Here is a 19779-nt window from a genome sequence, read left to right as displayed (position 1 = left end):
TTACTTACTTACACGTAACAGCCTGATAAAAGTTAAACCTTGTTTTACGCTTAGAGCTATATATGTAAAATGCCTCACATATATTTATCTTCGTTTATTTCATAGAGAATAAGAGAGATGGCAATATTGTTATACTGATTTTTCGGCAGTGTAAAACCGCATTAACAATAATACTCCTTGGTTTATTCGCTGGATCTATTCGCATCATCTGTAAGTGAAAACTGTGAGTTGAAGACGAGCTATTCGCAGCCCTATGTAGTCACTTTGCACTTTGAATACGAAATGAGACGGCGCTACTTTTCCATTTAGTGCTTGAGCTTTGTAAATCACCGCTGCTCTAGATACACAAAATTTTAACCATATTTCAATATTTCTAGTGAATATTATTGACGTGTAGCGCACCATTATCGTTATTTAAGATCTTACATGGTCTTATACGATTCAATATTGCCAAATGATTAGAAAACGTTTCTTACATCGGATAAAACATTAACTCGCCTTGTAAGGCTGTATTGAAAATACAATTCTAATATTATAATATTAGGTTGCTTCAGGACTTAGATAAATGTTCGTAAGTTTAATCATTTGGCAATTATCCAACTGGGTTTCCAAAATTTCTTTGGTCTCATATACGACTTAACGAGATTGTCTAATGAAGATAGTTGCATTATATCTTAAATGCGGCTGCTCTGTAGCCTTTTTTAAATTAATTAAAATATATTCATACACATGTCATTTGATAATTGTTTTTAACTGAAATGTGTAGATAACACTTTATTAGCTTATTGAACAAGATTACAGTCGTTATAATCGTTTTCCTTCAACCACTTTAACACTAATTCTTTTTATATTAAAACTTAAGAATTCTATTGCTGATTCAGCCGTTAAGTTAAATGTGTAAAGTTGTGTAGTTTAGGTTGTTGGAAGTGACGCCGAATATATCGTGGAGGAAGTTTGCCGGCGCACGTGGACCTTCTACGAATTAAAACTGACACCTTTATTTATGACTGCGAGAACTTATTTCTAAGATCACGCAATATTCCTTATAAAGCTACCTCATATTTGTATAGTTTTTCACTATGTCGAATTTACATACGAAAATAGACATTTTCACGGAGCTGTATAAAAATCGAAGTGAAATTGTTATCTCCATATTTTTATATTGCGATTTTTGATCATCTTATATTTAACAGTAAATAAAAAATTAAGACTTTTAGATTAACTAAAAAAGAGACAAATTTTAATTGACAGGTCAGTACGTTAGTCTGTAATCTTACTAATCTTACTAATATCCTAAATGCGAAAGTTTAGATAGATGAATAGATGGATGGATGGGTGGGTGGATGTACAGTTAGAGTTTGTAGCCCAAACGGCTGAACGGATCTTGATGAAATTTAGCATATATGTAGAGGATAGTCTGGAAGAACACATAGGCTACTCACTTTATTTTTTTTTATAATTCCACGCGGACGGAGTCGCGGACGAAAGCTCGTAAATTTTATGCAGAACACATTAAAACTGTATTAAAAACTATGAAGTAGGAATACGTATGTTTCGGATGACCTATTTCACTGCTGGCCTGCCAGTAATGCGCTCTATATCAGTTAAAAACTTTACAGTAGATATTTATGTATTTTTCTGTACTTGCAGTAAGTACACGATGTGTAACTGAAGACTTCTTTAATTAATTGTATACGTTGTTTTCTGGAACGTTAAAATATCGTTAAAGAATTGGTAGATTTACAGAAAAACGACAATATATTGAAACATCTCAAACTTATAAACTGTAATTACATTATTTCTTAAGACAAACCTGTATTTGGCTTATTTAACTAAAATGCGTTAATAAAATTGTACATACACATTTTTTTTTGTACATTTAAAATTCACAAAAAGATAAATTATATCTGTACGTCGGATAAAATGTCAATCATAACGATAAAGCGTTCTCATGATAGTGTGGTACATCACGAGTATAAAGATCAATAAACTTAATAAACCAAGAATTTTTATATATTTTTTACACAAGGTCATTTAATCAAAGCGGAATAAGGCGGTCGCGTTGCTAACGTAGTTATTAAAGGGGCTGCGATAACAATCTCGTTTTATTAAGGGGTAGAAAAAGGGTGGTAACAGGTGCAGGCATAAACCGTGGTTTCACACAGCCCCCGCAGAGGCATCGCGACGCAGAAGGGCCGCCGACCGCGGTCCGAACCGCGCGTTTTACTACCCTTAAAAGACAATATGAAGGGATAACTCCCTGCTGCTACATTTCATGACAACATTCATTGTACGTCTGTTTTCTCTGCGTTTACATCATTAAACTTAAATATTAATAAAATTAGAAAAATCTAAAATTTTTAGCAGTCCCTTAAGTAAACATACATGTAGGAACGAAATAAATACATAAATAAATGCTGTATTATTTCACTCTTAACGATATACATTTCTTGGGAGGTTTGGCTCCTGCACTAGGTCCCCCTGTGCTGCAGAAGCCAATACCTTACTCCATTTGTGAAAAGCAATATAAGTGTCGAAACAAAAAAAAAAAGAAAATCATTACAATTAACTTGTTATAAAATTAAAACGAATAAATAATTAAATGGATTTAACGTGCTAATTATCTAATTAGAATTGTAAAGTTTTACTAAAAGTAATATATAGAAGATGTAACAAAAAGATTACCAATATTTTCTCTGATTGCCGTCCGCAAAAATATAGTTTTAGTACTAAATTCCTAACTGAAATTTCGTGATATAAACACTGTACAAACTTCGTTTTCGGCTATACGAGCGTATTAACACAAAGTTTAAGCTTCGTATGCATTAAACAAGAGATTCGGTGAAGCCGTGGACAGCCAAGCAAAGCTGTAAAGTAAGCAGAGGTACGAGTATTAGTTGACAACGGCCATCGCAACGCTGTACGCTGCGGCGACTTACGTAACCAACCCCGCATACGCCTCTTTCACGTAAACTTTTGTTTGGAACTCATTTCGGCTTCGTTATCGTAATTGTTACGTTACTTAACGGTGCGTTTTTTATTAATTAATTAGTTATCTCTATCATACTAATAATATAAATGTGAAAGTTTAGATGGATGGATGGACGTTTGTTACAGTTTGTAGCCTACACGGCAGAACGGATTCAGATGAAAATTGGTATAGATGTAGAGGATGGTGTGGAAGAACACATATGCTACTAAATTTATTTTTTTAATTCCACAATAATTATTTCACCATTAGACAGGTAAGTTATCTGTGAGTAACATAGGCTATATGTTTTCATTTCTTTTTTACTATTTTCATAATTTTAAAAATTGTATAAAAAAGTATAACATATTGAATCTAAAATGGCTTAGTAAATTGAAAACGTATTTAGGCCGGTTGACACGCGACAAATGACGTAAGGGAAAATATCCCCCGCACCGCAGTAAATTTAATCCCTACATCGATCAACAAATACGAAAAGCTTATTTTACAGAGCCTCACATTTATATCCGAAATACTCTTTTGGTGTTCATTTAAATTTGGGTAACAGATAGTTTTTTAAATATCTACCTATCGCACACTACATTGATTTCACTGTTTATATTCCGAAAAACTTATAAACAATTTTATGATTTCAAATTCTTGTCAGCCATCATTAATTTTTTTACTCTGTCAAAAGAGGCCGGAGATAATGTCTAGTATGTTATTAAATCTTATTACGTTAATATATTGATTTAACATTCGTTTCCGAAACGCAAATGCAAATAACAATACTTCACCTCTACGCCACGATCAATGTAATCATTGTTGTGCTGTATAGATTATTACATTGAGTATTAGATAAAGCCTATTGTATTATTGTTACAGGTTACGATTGTTGCGTGAGAAAAAGTCCATTAGTATCTTGCAAAACAGACTTTAATAAAATAATAACAAGCCGTCTGTTCTCATGTAGATATGCAGACAAGTTTGTGAGAATTACGAGTATAGTATCTTTATAATGAAAATGCTTTGTGCTTACAAATTATAAATAATCGTATAACTCTTCTAGTTTTAAGCGTAATATACGTTGAGTGTCATTGCTTGGACTGTAGTTTTACGGACAATCGGAAGCCGTCGAATAATTCTGACTGGAATATTAGAGCATGCGCACACATTTGAATAAACTATCGCATAATTGATGTGCGATTGTCGATTGTTTCGCAGCCAATTCAACTGTTTAGTTGCACAACTAAAAATCAAAAAGGAATCAAAGCGAAACTAAACAGTTGTGCGACAGTTTACTAAAAAATGTGCGCACTCTGAGACAACTTACTCCTTACTACATAAACGTTCATCTAAATTGAACTTTACTCAGATACAATGTTTAGTTTACATTATTAGACGCATCGTATAGTATGTTTAGAAGCGACGTGTGTTAGTAACAGGATTACGTATTCTGTTTGCTCGCTCAGTACATGTCGCTCATACTGCGCTGTCCCCAAATTAATAATTTAATTAGGACATACATGCGAAAGTCAACGTTCAAAGATAGTTTTTATCAGCGATAATTGGCTTATGATTAATTGGTGACTAACGTCTTAAGCGTTTAAGTGACACTTGTTTTAAATGTAATGTTTATAGAAGACTAGCTTTCGTCCGCGACTCCGTCCGCAGAATTAAAAAAAAACAAAACTAAGTGACCCATGTGTTCTTCCAGACTATCCTCTACATCCACACCGAATTTCATCGAAATCCGTTCAGCCGTTTGGGCTATAAACTCTAACAAACATCCATCCATCTAAACCTTCGCATTTATAATAATAGTATGATTTAATCTACAATATTACAGATAGTGGAAGTCGTTAAACGTACTTCCATTTTTATCGTTGTATCAATTACTATTAATAAGTCCTTAAGCCAAAAAGACTGACTAATTTTAAGGAGTAAATATTTACATTGTATCGCACAAGTCATGAGTTCAAACAAGTTCTTTCTCACTGTGTCTACCCATTTATCAATGTAATTACTGTAACGTATGCAAATAATAAAAACCCAACGAACATGCAATGAGAAAATACATAGAGCTATAGAAAGTAAATTAATGAAAAATCTTATTGTTAATACATAACGAAAATGTCTAAAAAAACATTAATCCCCGCCGCTCCGTCTGCGACACCTGAAAAAGCCGAATCTAAAAGCCATTGATATAAAAATTCTTACATTTCTTTCGACAGATATAATCCGGCACAATCCAATAGCAGACTACCTGAAGATCCTCGGGGGAAATGTTGGTCATGTTTTTAATTTAGTTTATCTCAACATTACATTGTCGAATATTTTCTTTGATAGCTATCCAAAAAGGTTTAAAGGTGATTTTTAAAAATATCTCGCCATTAAAACCAAAAGTTCAGTTCTATTTTATCGATATTAATAAATATATTAGGATGACATTAACTATAGTTCCATTTTAATTAGAGGATAGAGATTACTTAACACGAAGATAAACTAATTTTATCTTTGTTCCATCATGTTTTATTTCGTTATTAAATTGAGATGTATTCAGGGCCTAACTCGGCCGTTTTTGGAGGGTTTTGTTAAGAGATATCATATTAAATAAATAAAGCAAATCAATAACTTCTGTCAGTTTTATTGGTGAATTATTCTCGTCGATAGCAAGACATATTTACTTGGACTAGATTGAGTTTAAAAGATTCTAGATAATGATAAATGTTATTTATCTGATGGATAACAAAACGAAGCTTTATATTGTTTCCTATCAACTACAATTATTTTTCGACATTCTGTTGAATAAAAAGTAATAATATTGTATTTATGCAAAATTCTATAGCTTATCATAGAAAAGGTGCAAAGTATAAACGAATCGGGCGCTCGGAAATTGCATTACAATTTGAAAAGGCGGGAATTCATTGCATTTTATATTTACGTATAAAAGCGCACATGCGGATTCATTCCACACGCCTCGTCGGCGGATATTAATTTCGCAAACTATGGGCGCCGTATGTCTGTAGCTTGATTTATACATCACTTCGCAACACCAAATTGAAACGCACTAGATGTTTTATATTAAAAGTAAATACCATTTCACCTAACTTTTAGGTTAGATCGACGTTAATGTATTTATTAAATCTTTAACAGCATTAAGTAAAGGAAACAATCAGTTAGAAAACACGGTAGATAATTTTTTGTTAATAAAAAAACACTAACAAATTATTATATTATATTTTAAATTATTATATTATACACTAAAATCCAGGTCATTATTAACAGCATAACATTTTGATAATTAAAATCGGCTTGCATGTCGACTTTTTATATTAGGTCGAGGTAATGTGACTCAGTGGGGAAAATCCATTTTTCATTCAATTCAGAGTTGGCTGCAAGCTTTGGTAACTTTCATTAATAAAGTAACCACAGGTTAGTACATGTTTTCATTAACATGCCAACACAGTTTAGAGTTTAGACATGGTATTCTCGTCTAACGCCTCCAAAATATAACAGAATTTACTTAGCTTTAAGCTAGTTTCACACGAGGACAGCATATTGCATAGTACTATAAATGGTAGGATGAAACAGTACCGCTTTTGTTAGAATGTTATTTTACTACCGAAGTAGTATACTGTGGCTGCGTGGTAGTTTAAACTATAACAGTACTGTTCTGTCTTATTGTTCTGTGGTACCTTTGTGTGAAAAAGCAATAGGTAACAGACTGTTACCGCAATACGAGCCTTCTCGGTAACGAGCGTTCCGGATGCTTTAATTTGGCGTGTACCAAACTGACCTCGAGGGAACCCGGTTAGGGCTTTGATTTGGCCAAAGGCCAGGGGTATTAATATGTCTGCGTATATTCATCTAAAACTAGCTCAAATACACACAATATCGAGTAGTCCCAGACTACATTTAATCTAATATCTAAATGTATTTACTTAGTTATCTTGATGTTTCTTTTTCTTTTTTTATTAGTATGCAATAATAAAGCACTCGTTTTTCGTAGGACAATAAACACTAATAACAACTTTCTTAGTGTCGTGTATCGTGCAAATATAAGGAGTCATTGTAGTTGGAATATTGTTGAAGTTGGAATAGCACGCATTTGTATCGAGTTCTGTATAGGAAACTAGAGATAACACGTCGAATGCACGCTTCAAACTTTCGGCTTGCGGTTTAGATAACGCTGGGGGCGGAACGAGTTTATTCGATAAAATGCCATAGAAAAATACGTATCTTAGCAAACAACGGTTGCCTAGTTCAAAACTGACACGTATGCTCATATTGTAAAACACCTTACTTCTTTTACCGACAGATTCACCGACTACTAGATGTTTATGACTTTTATAACTTATTTATTCAGTGCAATTTGTAATTAGTAACTCTGAGATAAAATTACAATGATGTTACGATTTTACCCGTTACGGTATGATCCATCTTTACAAATGATCGCATAATCACTACGATGATTTCATTGAAGTCGTCTGACTAATACACTTGTGTGCCATTGAAAATTTCTGACCGTGAAAACGAGATCGTAACGAGTAAATCTATTAGAGGTGGATGTGTGAAATTGTTGCCATTGGTAAGGTTGTGTCGGCACCCGTACATCATTAACCTCTTATCTGTATTGTTAGAACGTTGAAGCATGTTACTATCAAATATTGCAAGCATTCTATATTTTTTTTAAGTTTTTTTAAGCTAGCGCTTGACTACGATCTCACCATATTTGTTTTGATAAAACGTGTCTAGGTCGTTTTTCTCATATGAACTATAAGCCATCTTATTAGATTTATAAACAAAGTCGATGTTTATAATTAAATCGGTTTATTTCAGTTACTCAGGTGGATTTCTTTGTTGTTCTGAATAGGAATTAAATTTAATTTTAACGTACTATTTATGTACTTATCGTCTTTGTTAACTTTATTAAAATTACTGTAATAATTTCTTATTGGAATTTGATGTACAATGGTAATTTGGGAATGTTACTTAATTCTTGTTGCACTCAAATAAGATTTTATCATTGTTAGAGAGTAATCCTAAATTGCTATAATTATACGAATTTCAAAGCGCCTGAACGACCTTGCATTTCCTACATTACATTGCAGAAAGACCATTAATGTTTTTTTCGATTTTGGCAGCATTAGAACCATTTTGCACTATGCTATTTTCTTTGGCTGAGCTTGACTTTATACGAGACAGTAATAATTAGACATAGTAATTGAGAACAGACAATGTGATTACCGTATAATCCGTTGTAATGAAATTGTTATCAAATCAAAGATTAACATCATCATAACGGTGAAATTAATATCGCATGACATGAGGTCGCTTCGCATAACACGATCGGTTAATATTTAATTTAATATCTACGAACGTATTGAAATTATGCGGTATTTGCTGGATTACTTGAATAATCAATACATGTTACATTATTGATAAGTATTAGTACCATCGTGGAAAGTACTGTCTTGGAGTTGTTAAGTGGTTTTAATAATAAGTGACAAAAAAAATATTAAAAACAATTTTTAAGACCAAATACACTTGTAAGATAAGACTTATAACTTAGGTAATTGTTAATATTGAAACGGTTAAAGGAAGCCAATTTTTATAGGAACTAATAGAATGGTGTAAAACACGAAGCTAACCTTGATCACACTAATCAGAATTACGTCATGAAATAAGTCTAATTTGTTTGCATGAAAGCAAAACTACTTTACACATCTAATAATGGGAACTACTAAGCACGAAAACTGTTCTAATATACAACTCTGTAAAAATAAACAGGTAATAATTGTACTTAGTAAGACCATAGTAATTTGTACAACTTTTTATAGAACAACAATCAGACGGACCGCGAGACATTATCTAAATATAGTAACTACGCAAGTCGTGAGTCAGCTGTTACTAGTGCATGTGATTTGAAGTGTGGAGGGGGGTTAAGCCGCTATTCAGTAAACCCCCTTCCGTACGGCTATCCTCCTCTCTGCGAGATATGAAGTAGCCACTTTTACGTAACATATTTTTTGTACGCGATCTCATACGCAGCTAGTTTTAATAAAAAGTAATGGTCGCCTATTGGTCGAAATTCGATTATTATTCACAATCAAACAATATTTTTTGATTATATATAGATTTAGGCACTTCTCTCCATAAGTAAGGGTACAGTTTTCGCTTCTCGAATTACTATAAAAATTAGTGATAACAAATTTCTTTTCAAACTAGGATTATATAGCGTCTCAGCATTACAAGGTAAAAGTAACTTAGAGAAAGTAACATTTTAATACAGAATCCGCGAAGTTGGACCATTGTTCGATTAAATAAAGACTTACCTAGCTATCTACATCGTTTATTCAGCGAAATGGCGATTCTAAAACAAAATTCTTACAACACAATGTTACTCGGAACCAGAAGATACGTGAGAGAACAAAACGAGACCGGCGTTTACTAAGTTATATCTTGCTTATTAACTTATGGTAAATAGTAAAATGGTAAAATATTACGAGTACATTCTGGTATCAACTCCGCGCACGATAACAAACATTCTACAAATCTTATAAATTAGAAACTGATTTGCATTTCCCTTTTAAAGTCGTCCAATTTTCTCTTAAACGTTTTAGATGGCATTACTTGTTGAAATTCGTTTTGTTTAGAGCTGTAAAAGAAGTAACGCAAGATGTATGCATTTAATTACTAGGTTTAACTATCTTCAACTTGTGCCTTATTTCGTCATTAAATAGTTTCGAATAAGACCATTATAATATGTTCGTACATAAATTAAAATAGTGGTATATTTACACTATCAAATACTATACATTGTGATAAAAATCGTACAACTCTCTTTATGGGTCATTTTTAGTACATTGGTATTCTAGCATTTTAAAGGAGGTTTTATGTTACTAATTCGCTATTTGTCTTACGGTGCAGTTGGTATGCTGATGACGTAATTAGCGATCAATGAGTCAAGACTGACGAAGGTCGCGCGCCGGATGCTGGCGCCCGTCTACTGATAAAACAAGCAATGATACCAACACAATCTTGTGAACTGTTCAACAACTGTTATAAATTAACTACAATCGTAATAATCCTTATTGTGGAATTCATCTGTCTTGATAATTAATTTAATACATATTTTCATTTGTTTTTTGAAAAAGAATACAAAGGATGGCAGTCTAATATAAGAGTCTTATCTTTATCCCTTCTTGTCACACTACACACCCATCTTAACATGATGGTTTTTTTTTATATTATAAGGTGGAAACGAGCAAGCGGTCATCTGAATACGCCAAAATGACGAAGTCAGACATTCGCAATAGTTTCGGATGCATTGCTTCCTCTTAACCGACAGAGGAAACGCACAAAGAGGATATTCTCCCTTCCTATGCATCTCCTGCAGCATCAAGTCCACATTCCCTTCCCATCCTTTTCTTATAAGAAAAAGGGTGGGAAGGAAAAGGGACTAAAGTTACGCCTCCGGCATCACATGCATCAAACAAAATGTGGAATCTCAGCCATATGCAATTTTGGTCCAACATTCCGATTCTACATGACTGGTTTTATAATAGATTTGTATCACAAACCGACAAACAATGCATGCAAAACCGTATGCATTTGTAACATATTATTGACGTCTCTTTAATTGAATACTGAGTATATTATTTTAATACTAAATAATAGTTACCAGTTTTTGTACTGTTCAACTTCATAGAATTTTTTGGAACAACACACTTATACCTATCGCTTGAAGTGTTAGTACAGAACTTTAGTATTACATTAGGAGTAGTTCTAAGTCACTTTTTCCACTTATACATACATTTGATTTATCTATGCTTGTTTTATAAGGCTTGTCAGTATGACAACTGGTAGACCAATTTTTTAACAAACTGAATTATACAGTGCAGTCCCTAATTTTATTATAGATAAAAATATACGAGTCGGCAAGTAATATGAATTATTTAAAATGCTTAAAAAACACTCATAGATAAGCCCAATTATGTTTATTGATTTTCACTTTAACTTTGCATAATACTTCATATGATAAAGAATAAAGATTTTTAAAGGTTTCCAACAAATTTTCCTTATACCTCCATGTACAAGAAATTGTATGACCCAATACTTAAAACATGAATCATAAGCAAGGATCTCATTGACATTCTTCCTATGCTTGTTTTAATACTTGATTAGGAAAACTGGCAGTTAATTTTAATTTAATATACTCTAAATATTAATATATCAAGTCAAATGACTAACTGAGAAGTAAATTTTGTAATCATGGTGCAAAATAGCAAACGTTTTAAAATTAAATAGTCCAAATGCTATCAGTCATCGCAATGAGCCACGGGTGGGGCGACCAGAAAATGGGTTGTTTTTAGAAAACAGACTAAATCAGTTCCCATAACATTAGTACAATTGCTGAGATAAAATGGGACTACAGCAATCCGTGCATACTTTTTAATGCAACTACTTCGCAAATTCGAGGTCATAAAAACCTATTGGTTATATGGTCGGGGGAAGTAAAGAAAACAGCTTACCGCTTGAAGCGCCGCTAACCTGTCCTTCGTCATCCTTTATAGAAAATCACACACCAAATAAACGTTTTATCTTATTACACAATCCCATTCACAGATATTTTTCTAACAAACGTCACTAAACTAAAGGACACGAACACTAGTTCACTCAAAAAATCGATACAACGAACGAACGAAACTTCCATCCGTCAGAATACTTGAGACAAAATTCAACGATTTGTAGATGGCGTTGCGATCGCACGGAAGAAAATGACGTCACTGGTCAATGTCGATAAAATAGCACATGAAAAATATCAATAAGACGTGCATTTATTTTTAAATATATGTTACTTAGAAACATCCTCATAGAAGTGGGTCCAAAAATAATACTTTTGTTTATAATCATTTTTTTTTAAATTCGTTTCAAAATTGTAGCCTCATACAAAAAATCTTATAACTATTAAAAGCATTTCTGTGACTACAACTGTCATTTCGACTGTCATAGTCGGCAAATTCTTCCGTTTAGTTAAGTGACGCCATTGTGAGCCGTAACGACTTCTCAGTGCAGCAAGTTTAATCTCAATCTTTTTAGATAATCTTGGTAATTTTCTGTTATATTTCTTTCTTTTTAATCCTATAAGTTATGGACTTTTCAGATGTTTATATATTTTGGTTCTAACTTCAATAGTTTATCCACAATTCTCGATTATTTTCGGTGCCATTGAGCTAAATTCCTGTGAGAGTGGTTGAGCGCCATTCGGTGAAAACTTAAACAATTTTAACTTGTCACCGGCCGTTTATTTATGATTTTACATCGTTACAAGTCTTACAAACCTTAATATTAATCCAATGAACCATCAAAATATTACATAAACACATTGTATAAATTTTTTGAGGAGTTTGAATTGTGATAACGGTTGGATCTAAGTAAGATTTATAACTATTTTCATATTGTTTTCAGATAAAGAAGTTAAAAAAAAACAACCATGGCTGATGATATGCCCACATTTAAGTGCGTGCTAGTGGGAGACGGTGGTACTGGCAAAACTACTTTTGTGAAAAGACATTTGACTGGAGAGTTCGAGAAACGGTACGTCGCAACCTTAGGCGTTGAAGTACATCCGTTAGTTTTCCACACGAATCGTGGACCGATAAGATTCAACGTTTGGGACACTGCAGGTCAAGAGAAATTTGGAGGTTTACGAGATGGATACTATATTCAAGGCCAATGCGCTATCATTATGTTCGATGTCACCTCACGTGTTACGTACAAAAATGTACCCAACTGGCACAGAGACTTAGTGCGTGTATGTGAAGGAATCCCCATTGTTTTGTGTGGAAACAAAGTGGATATCAAGGACAGAAAAGTCAAGGCAAAAACGATTGTCTTCCACAGGAAAAAAAATCTGCAGGTAATTTTTTTAAGTGTATATATTACTTGTCCGCGTTTATACGCGAGAATTTAAAAAAAAAAGTTGTAGCTTCTGTGTTTTTCAAGACTAGTTTGCGTTTATTATGCCATATTTTAGTGTGATCCGTAGAGCTGTTACAAATGTATCATAACTATCTCTCGCGACTCCCTCCGCGTGGAATTAAAAAAAATTAAAAGTGAGTATGGCTACTAGCACATAGGCATGTGTTTCCAGAGTATTCTCTATGTCTATACCAAATTTCATCGAGATCCATTGAGCCGTGTAGGCTCCAAACTCTTACAAGCATCCATCCATCTAAACTTTCGCATTCATAGCATTAGTAAAAATTATATGTAAATAGTTGCAAATCATTACATAAATATCTTGTGTAATTTATAAATGTTCTTTGTTCTAGTACTATGACATCTCTGCAAAGTCCAACTACAACTTTGAAAAGCCTTTCTTATGGCTAGCTAGGAAGTTGATTGGAGATGGTAACCTGGAATTCGTAGCCATGCCTGCACTGGTGCCCCCCGAAGTCACTATGGACCCACAATGGCAGAACCAAATCGAAAAAGATCTCAAGGAAGCCCAGGACACGGCTCTACCCGAGGAAGACGAGGACTTGTAAACAGGAGTTTCTGGCCGGTGCCCTCTGTCATCTTTCGGTGGTTTTGTTCATATTCTTTTGTTAAAATTTCATTCCATTAGTTTCACAAAAGACCATATCTATTTCATGTAAAATTGCATTATTTAATTTTTATTCGCCTAAACTATTGTCTACTCATGTATTGTTAGTGTTCAGTTAAAATACTGCATTTAAAATTAACGTGTCTTGCTTATGTAAACCAATATTTCCTACTGTTTTGTAGTGTTGTATTAATTGTATTATGTCTAATAAATACTGTAATGCCTAATATTAATTACTCGCAGCTTTGTAATACTTGTTCATTGTTTTTGTATTATTTATTGTATTGTCAGAAATATTTCATAGGAAATTGATAAGATCCTTATAGTTTGCAGTGTTACATAACCAGTTATGACCATTCACACATTTTGTTTTGTATTTTAAAATGTTTTTTTGTTAGGCAAGGACTGACAATATATTTCACATGTGAAATTATCGTGATACTTTTTGAATAAAATATGAAAACAATATACACTTTGTTTTATTTCCTTTATACATTAGGTAATTGTTAGATTGACTAATGATCCATGACTATGCACAATATGTTCAATAGTCTGTCAGTAATATTGATAATAGAATGACAACTCCTGTTTTGTTGAGATATGAATTGTGAGTTCAACTTAACCATTCTTTGAGCTTATAAGTGAATACTATTTGTATTTTATCATGTGTGGGGCAATTTAAAAAAAAAAACTTAATTGAATTAGATGATTGCTCTTGACGTACTCTAAGCAAATGTTGAAACCAGATTGGACTAAAATATTTTCGTATACTACAATGATTTTATGGAATAATATAAAAAGTATCAACTTTATAAGTTGGAATTCAATAAAACGCAATTTAAAATTTAACACACATTTATTTTAAATGCATACAATAATGTCTACAGAATGATTCTAAATGTAACTTATGACTTAAATAAATTTACTTCTTCGCGCTGGCCTTTTCACGCGCCTTCTTGCCCTCCAATAACTTCAGCCTTTCGTCTTCGCTAAGATTTTTATTTATTTTAGTAACAACGCCAGTTCCTAGTGTCAAATCACCCAAACGCAAGGTGAACCTTTGACCAGCCTCGCACACCATAGGCTTAAGTAAACGTAGATGCAGTCTGTAATTAATAACATATTGTGAATAAATACAATTAAAAACCTTGTAATAAATTCATAAGTCTCAGCATAGCAGCATTTAGTACTGAAACATTTTATATATGGCTAATGCCTGCAGTTTTGACCTTGTAGAATAAAAAACCTTTAGGTTATAGCACTGTTAAAGACTAATTTTTGTGCGAAATATCATCCAGATCCATTTAGCGATATTAGTGTTGGCTGCTAAGAAGTATCAAAATTTGCATTAATAATTAGTAAGATGTTATAATTAAAAACACAAAGAATAGTAAACATAGTACTATGTAGTTAAGTTTTCTATTCTGATCTCTGACATCATCTATTGTGCACAGTTTGTTGTACTATTATAGTATTTATAAAATCTGTTATAAGTAGTCCCACAATAACTACATAACATTAGATAAACTGTCTCAAGTTCAACTAATCGCAATTAACTTACGTTGCATCTTCACCAGGCATCACCATTTCCTTGTCTGGAATGTTAACTTGTGTTGCGCAGTCCCACGTCATTGAGAACATTTGCAGCTGTATGAAAGATGTGAAAGGTTTGGATCGACCACCTTCTTCCTTGCTGAGTATGTACACGGCAGCTTCAATGTTATCATGAGCTTTCACAGTTCCAGGCTTAGCCATCACCATCCCGCGTTTGATTTGCTCTCTCTTAATAGAACGGACAAGAGCTCCCAGTTGGTCACCCGCTTGAGCTTCATCCAATGTCTTGTGGAACATTTCAACTCCGGTAACGGTTGTCTTCATTACTTTACCGTGACCGACTATTTCACATTCGGTACCCTTTTTTAATACACCTACAATACAATGAGAGATTTTTGTTAAAAAATTAAATCTTGACAAGCATAGACAAAAATATACATAGCAAATGCCAAATATATTGGACTCCTACATAGACCATTTATATGTCATATACATTTTATATGTTTTAATTTTCTTTATTAACTTGATAAATATGATAAAACGGAGAACTTTAGTCTTGTTTAACGCGACGGAATTGTATTTTATTGTGTAATTTTTAAAAATTTGTCCTCTTTGAAATATATTCGTATCAAACTTACAATAATTTACTTAAGAGCTTTAATATGCAAGGGTATTATTTTACCTCTGTGTAGTCGTCCAGTTACAACAGTACCACGTCCAGGGATAGAATGCACAGATTCCACTGGCAACAAGAAAGGCTTGTCCAGCTCACGCACTGGAGTGGGTATGAAAGAATCAACCTCCTGTAGCAGTTTGCTGATGGCTTCCGCACCTATTTCTGGACTTTTACCATCCAAAGCACAGAGAGCAGAACCTAGAGAAATTAAAAATGATTTTAGAATTATAAAAATCCACATTTTTATCATATGAATCAAATATTTATTTACATAGTTTTGTAATTCTTCATACAGGTGAAAACCATATAGCCAACAGCTAGTAATTTTAAAACTAAAATGATAGTCACATAATGTAAAAAATTACAAATTCTTTAACAATTAATATTGTAATGATTAAAAAAATCACCTTTGATAACAGGCGTCTTGTCACCATCATATCCCATTTCAGTCATAAGTTCACGTATTTCCATCTCTACAAGTTCTACCATCTCTTCATCAGCAGCATCTACTTTGTTGATGAAGACCACCACATGCTGGATTCCGATCTGTTTGGCAAGCAGCAAGTGTTCCCGGGTCTGTGGCATTACACCATCAGTGGCCGCTACCACAAGAATTGCACCATCCATCTGTGCTGTTCCTGTTATCATATTCTGAAAAGTAGCATGCAAATGTTTAAAACTAGCTTTCATCCATGCTACATTCATCCATCCATCCAACATTCACATAATCTTACTAACACTAACAAGACCATGCCTAGTTTACAGACTAGCATAGACTGTATGGGTTTTGTATTTACATTATAGTTGTATGCTACCGCTTCTAAGTGTAACTGGTCTATTTTATTGGCATAATGTAAACCAGGCATTAGATGTGCAAATATGTTATTTTTAGTGCCATTTACCAGAATCTTCTGTTCAATTTCATCAATGTAATAAAAAATGTGAATTAGTTACTTTATCAAGCTATTATAAAAAACTTTTACTTATTAATGAAAGTTTTAATTGTGATATTGCAATAAAAATAGATTTACATCACAAAACAACAATTGTAGACAGATCGTTTTTTTTACCTTAATGTAATCAGCATGTCCTGGACAGTCAGTGTGGCCATAATGCCTCTGCTCTGTTTGGTATTCAACATGGGCAACATTAATTGTAATACCACGAGCTTTCTCTTCCGGGGCATTGTCGATATCTGTGTAGCCTTTCTTCTGAGCCAAATTGAGATCAGATAATACTGAAATTTTATTTTAAAAATTAACAACATTAGAATATTTATACACATTTAAGTGGAGTGTTTTGACCTTAAGTTATGTTCTGTTGAAGTAAATATATGTCTCAGATTTAAGACAATGTTTAAAAAGCAAATATCATTTGGTCTATATATTTGTTGTCTTGTTTTTTAAAATATATCATGTTAAATGACACCAGAGGAATTGCCGATGTTGCTGGAATTTAAAATGATTAAAAATGTGTATTAACAAAAACAAGGTACCTTTGGTTATAGCGGCGGTTAGGGTAGTTTTTCCATGGTCAACATGGCCAATTGTACCAACATTGCAATGTGGTTTTGTCCTCTCAAATACTAGTTTCTCTGCATAATTCCTTCTGAGCACCAAACTAAGCGGTGTTAACACTGGCAGGCCATTTGTATTTAACAGGTGGGAACAATGGTTCTGTTTCAAAATTAACTTTAGAGCTGAAAATGATTGTTTTTGTTACTTTTACTTACAGAAAAGCATTTAGGTTGTGCGGTTGTGAAAAAACAGAGGTGTTTCAATATATAATCCTTCATAATAAGTTTTAAATTTTTAAGTATGATAATAGGTGTTTTACATAATAGTTGCAAACCTTGATTTAACTTCAAAAATACTAAATTATAATATTAAACTAAAAAGGTAAAAATGTGTATTCTAAAGGCCACTTTTTTGTACATAGACATTAACGTGAAATAAATTAATAATTAAATAAGTATAAATTGTCATACCTGGGTTAACCACACTTTTCGCAAATGAAATAGTCGCCATTGTAATTGATAAACCACAGCTAGAGCTGTGATATTTTTAGCTCTTCACGCGATACACTTAACAAATAATTATTTAATTTCCTATAATACGATTATTATCAATCAATAATTATTATAATTTTCGTGCGCCTTGTGATAGTCGGTAAATTTATCACATCAAAGATGAGTTATGGACAAAACACGCAAGAAGGCACAAGAAGGTATAAAATTGTTACTATGGTGTTACTACTCTTTGACATACCGTGCACCGAAAAAAAAAGTGAAAAAAGAAAGCAAGAAAAGTTTTTAAAAAGTTTAAGTTTATTGTATAAACACCACATTACAACAATAATATAGGTAGTTCGCTTTCAACTGCAAAGAATCATATAAAAAGAACATGAACTATGTTAACTTTTCAGTCACAAGAGATGTGATAAAATGTTACAAATACACAGAAATGAAACGACATAAATTCACAAACTACATTTAATTCAACATTTTATTGTAGGTAGATAAATCATTAACAATCAAATGAAATGAATTCAAATAATAAAGAAATATTAAAATTCGAATTCGTCGCTACTACGCGAAGCAACTCTAACTTGTAACTGAGAGTTAATGGGTGCATCGTCTGGGTTTATTTCTTTAGTTTCATCGATAATAGATAGACCTGGAATTAAACGAAAAATATAGTTAGAAAACAATTTAAATTTCAGATAGAGCTTAATAAGTGTTTGTTATTACCATTATTCGGAAAAGCGTTTTCCAGACCGTCGTCAGTACCAGTAACATTCACTTTCAAAGAATTCATGTCTTTTAATGTATCGTTAACTTTGATTTCATCATTCAAAGTGCTCGAGAAATCCGAATTATTGTCGGATTCCGGCTGTTTTTCATTTCTTTTAATTTTTTCCTTCTGCCCCATGGCATTGTCCGTACGTTTATTTGCAGCATCAATTTTACCTTTACACTCTACAAGTTCATCTTCATCAGAATTGTCATCACTATCAGAACTCAAAGGAAAGTCAACATTATACTTTCTCTTGAGACTCATACGGTATTTCTCAATCTCAGTTTTAGATACTTTAGTAGGACTTACGATTTTGCCTTTGTATCGCGCTAAAAAGCTATATTTTTTTAATCTTAAAGCGAGTGGCAAAGAAAACGCATCCGTTGCTTGTTTTACGGCTACTCGTAAACGTTTTGCGTATTTACTATTTCGGTTGGCATCTTCAATTTTACTTTTATTGTTGACAATGAAAGGTTCAATCATTTGGTCGGTCACCCATGCACGCGATACTTCCCATTTATCGAAGAAAACCACGTGATAATCAGTCTGAAAATTCGTTTTTAGTTTGATATTTATTCCTACAATTCACAATAACCCAACTTTTTTAACAATGCTTATTAAAAAACTTATTTCATACGTAAAATAGTAATTTTAGCAGCAAGATGGGATACTTATGTTGAGATCTTACGATTTGATGTCAGATAAAGTGATCAAATAACAGTTTTGACTCTACTCTAAATGGATTCCTATACATTCAAGAAGTTATCTATCCGTTAAAATAATTGAAATAACCGGTATATCAGAGAATCCGTCTAGCCAGTAGAACTGCTCGGTGTCGGGGCAATCATCCACCATGGCGGGCCAGCTCGGCCAGCCCGCCATCTTCACCCACACTATGGAGCCCGCTGAGAATCTACTATGGATCAGGTCTTCTTCATCGTGCAGCAGTATGCGTACTTCTGGGGCGGAACAATCGGCCAAACTTTTGTCTACAAATGATCAATAATAACAGGTCTAATCTTACTAATATTATAAATGCGAAGGTTTAGATGTATGGATGGATGTTTGTTATAGTTTGTAGCCTAGACGACTGAACGGATCTCGATGAAATTTGGCATGGACGTAAAGGATAGTCTTGAAGAACACATGGGCTAGTTGATTTTGTTTTTTT

At 33.2% G+C, this 19779-nt stretch overlaps 4 protein-coding genes across 8 annotated transcripts in view; 1 reads left to right on the top strand and 3 right to left on the bottom strand.

Annotated features, from left to right (window-relative positions):
• The window catches only part of LOC106109297 (syntaxin-1A), a 48579-nt gene extending 36857 nt beyond the window's left edge, over positions 1–11722 (bottom strand). For 2 of the 5 annotated variants that reach the window (XM_013290742.1, XM_013290745.1), the window contains exon 1: positions 11506–11721. In XM_013290742.1, the coding sequence (XP_013146196.1) occupies positions 11506–11538 (33 nt within the window). In that variant the 5' untranslated portion in view covers positions 11539–11721. Of the gene's footprint in view, positions 1–11505 lie in introns of all 5 variants that reach the window. The other 3 variants (XM_013290741.1, XM_013290744.1, XM_013290743.1) reach the window with 3 other exon arrangements.
• Positions 11723–11972: 250 nt separating this feature from the next.
• Positions 11973–14046, top strand: LOC106109298 (GTP-binding nuclear protein Ran). The gene is made up of 3 exons (XM_013290746.1): positions 11973–12082; positions 12443–12893; positions 13309–14046. Exons 2-3 carry the CDS (start codon positions 12468–12470, stop codon positions 13522–13524), a joined length of 642 nt encoding a protein of 213 aa, XP_013146200.1. The 5' UTR covers positions 11973–12082; positions 12443–12467; the 3' UTR covers positions 13525–14046.
• A 374-nt stretch (positions 14047–14420) lies between these two features.
• Positions 14421–18010, bottom strand: LOC106109296 (elongation factor Tu). Its single transcript, XM_013290739.1, has 7 exons — positions 17801–18010; positions 17309–17512; positions 16884–17050; positions 16221–16464; positions 15820–16011; positions 15145–15511; positions 14421–14689 (listed from the first exon to the last, which is right to left on the bottom strand). Exons 1-7 carry the CDS (start codon positions 17838–17840, stop codon positions 14506–14508), a joined length of 1398 nt encoding a protein of 465 aa, XP_013146193.1. The 5' UTR covers positions 17841–18010; the 3' UTR covers positions 14421–14505.
• A 368-nt stretch (positions 18011–18378) lies between these two features.
• Positions 18379–19779, bottom strand: part of LOC106109126 (zinc finger CW-type PWWP domain protein 1-like) — a 2026-nt gene continuing 625 nt past the window's right edge. The window contains exons 2-4 of the mRNA XM_013290529.1: positions 19401–19597; positions 18563–19154; positions 18379–18488 (exon numbers count right to left, since the gene is read on the bottom strand). Coding sequence (XP_013145983.1) covers positions 18379–18488; positions 18563–19154; positions 19401–19597 — 899 coding nt within the window. The remainder of the gene's footprint in view (positions 18489–18562; positions 19155–19400; positions 19598–19779) is intronic.

Source organism: Papilio polytes, unplaced genomic scaffold (assembly GCF_000836215.1).
Source record: "Papilio polytes unplaced genomic scaffold, Ppol_1.0 DF821289.1, whole genome shotgun sequence".
In the NCBI taxonomy this organism is placed as follows: domain Eukaryota; kingdom Metazoa; phylum Arthropoda; class Insecta; order Lepidoptera; family Papilionidae; genus Papilio; species Papilio polytes.
This window is presented reverse-complemented; position numbering and strand designations above follow the sequence as displayed.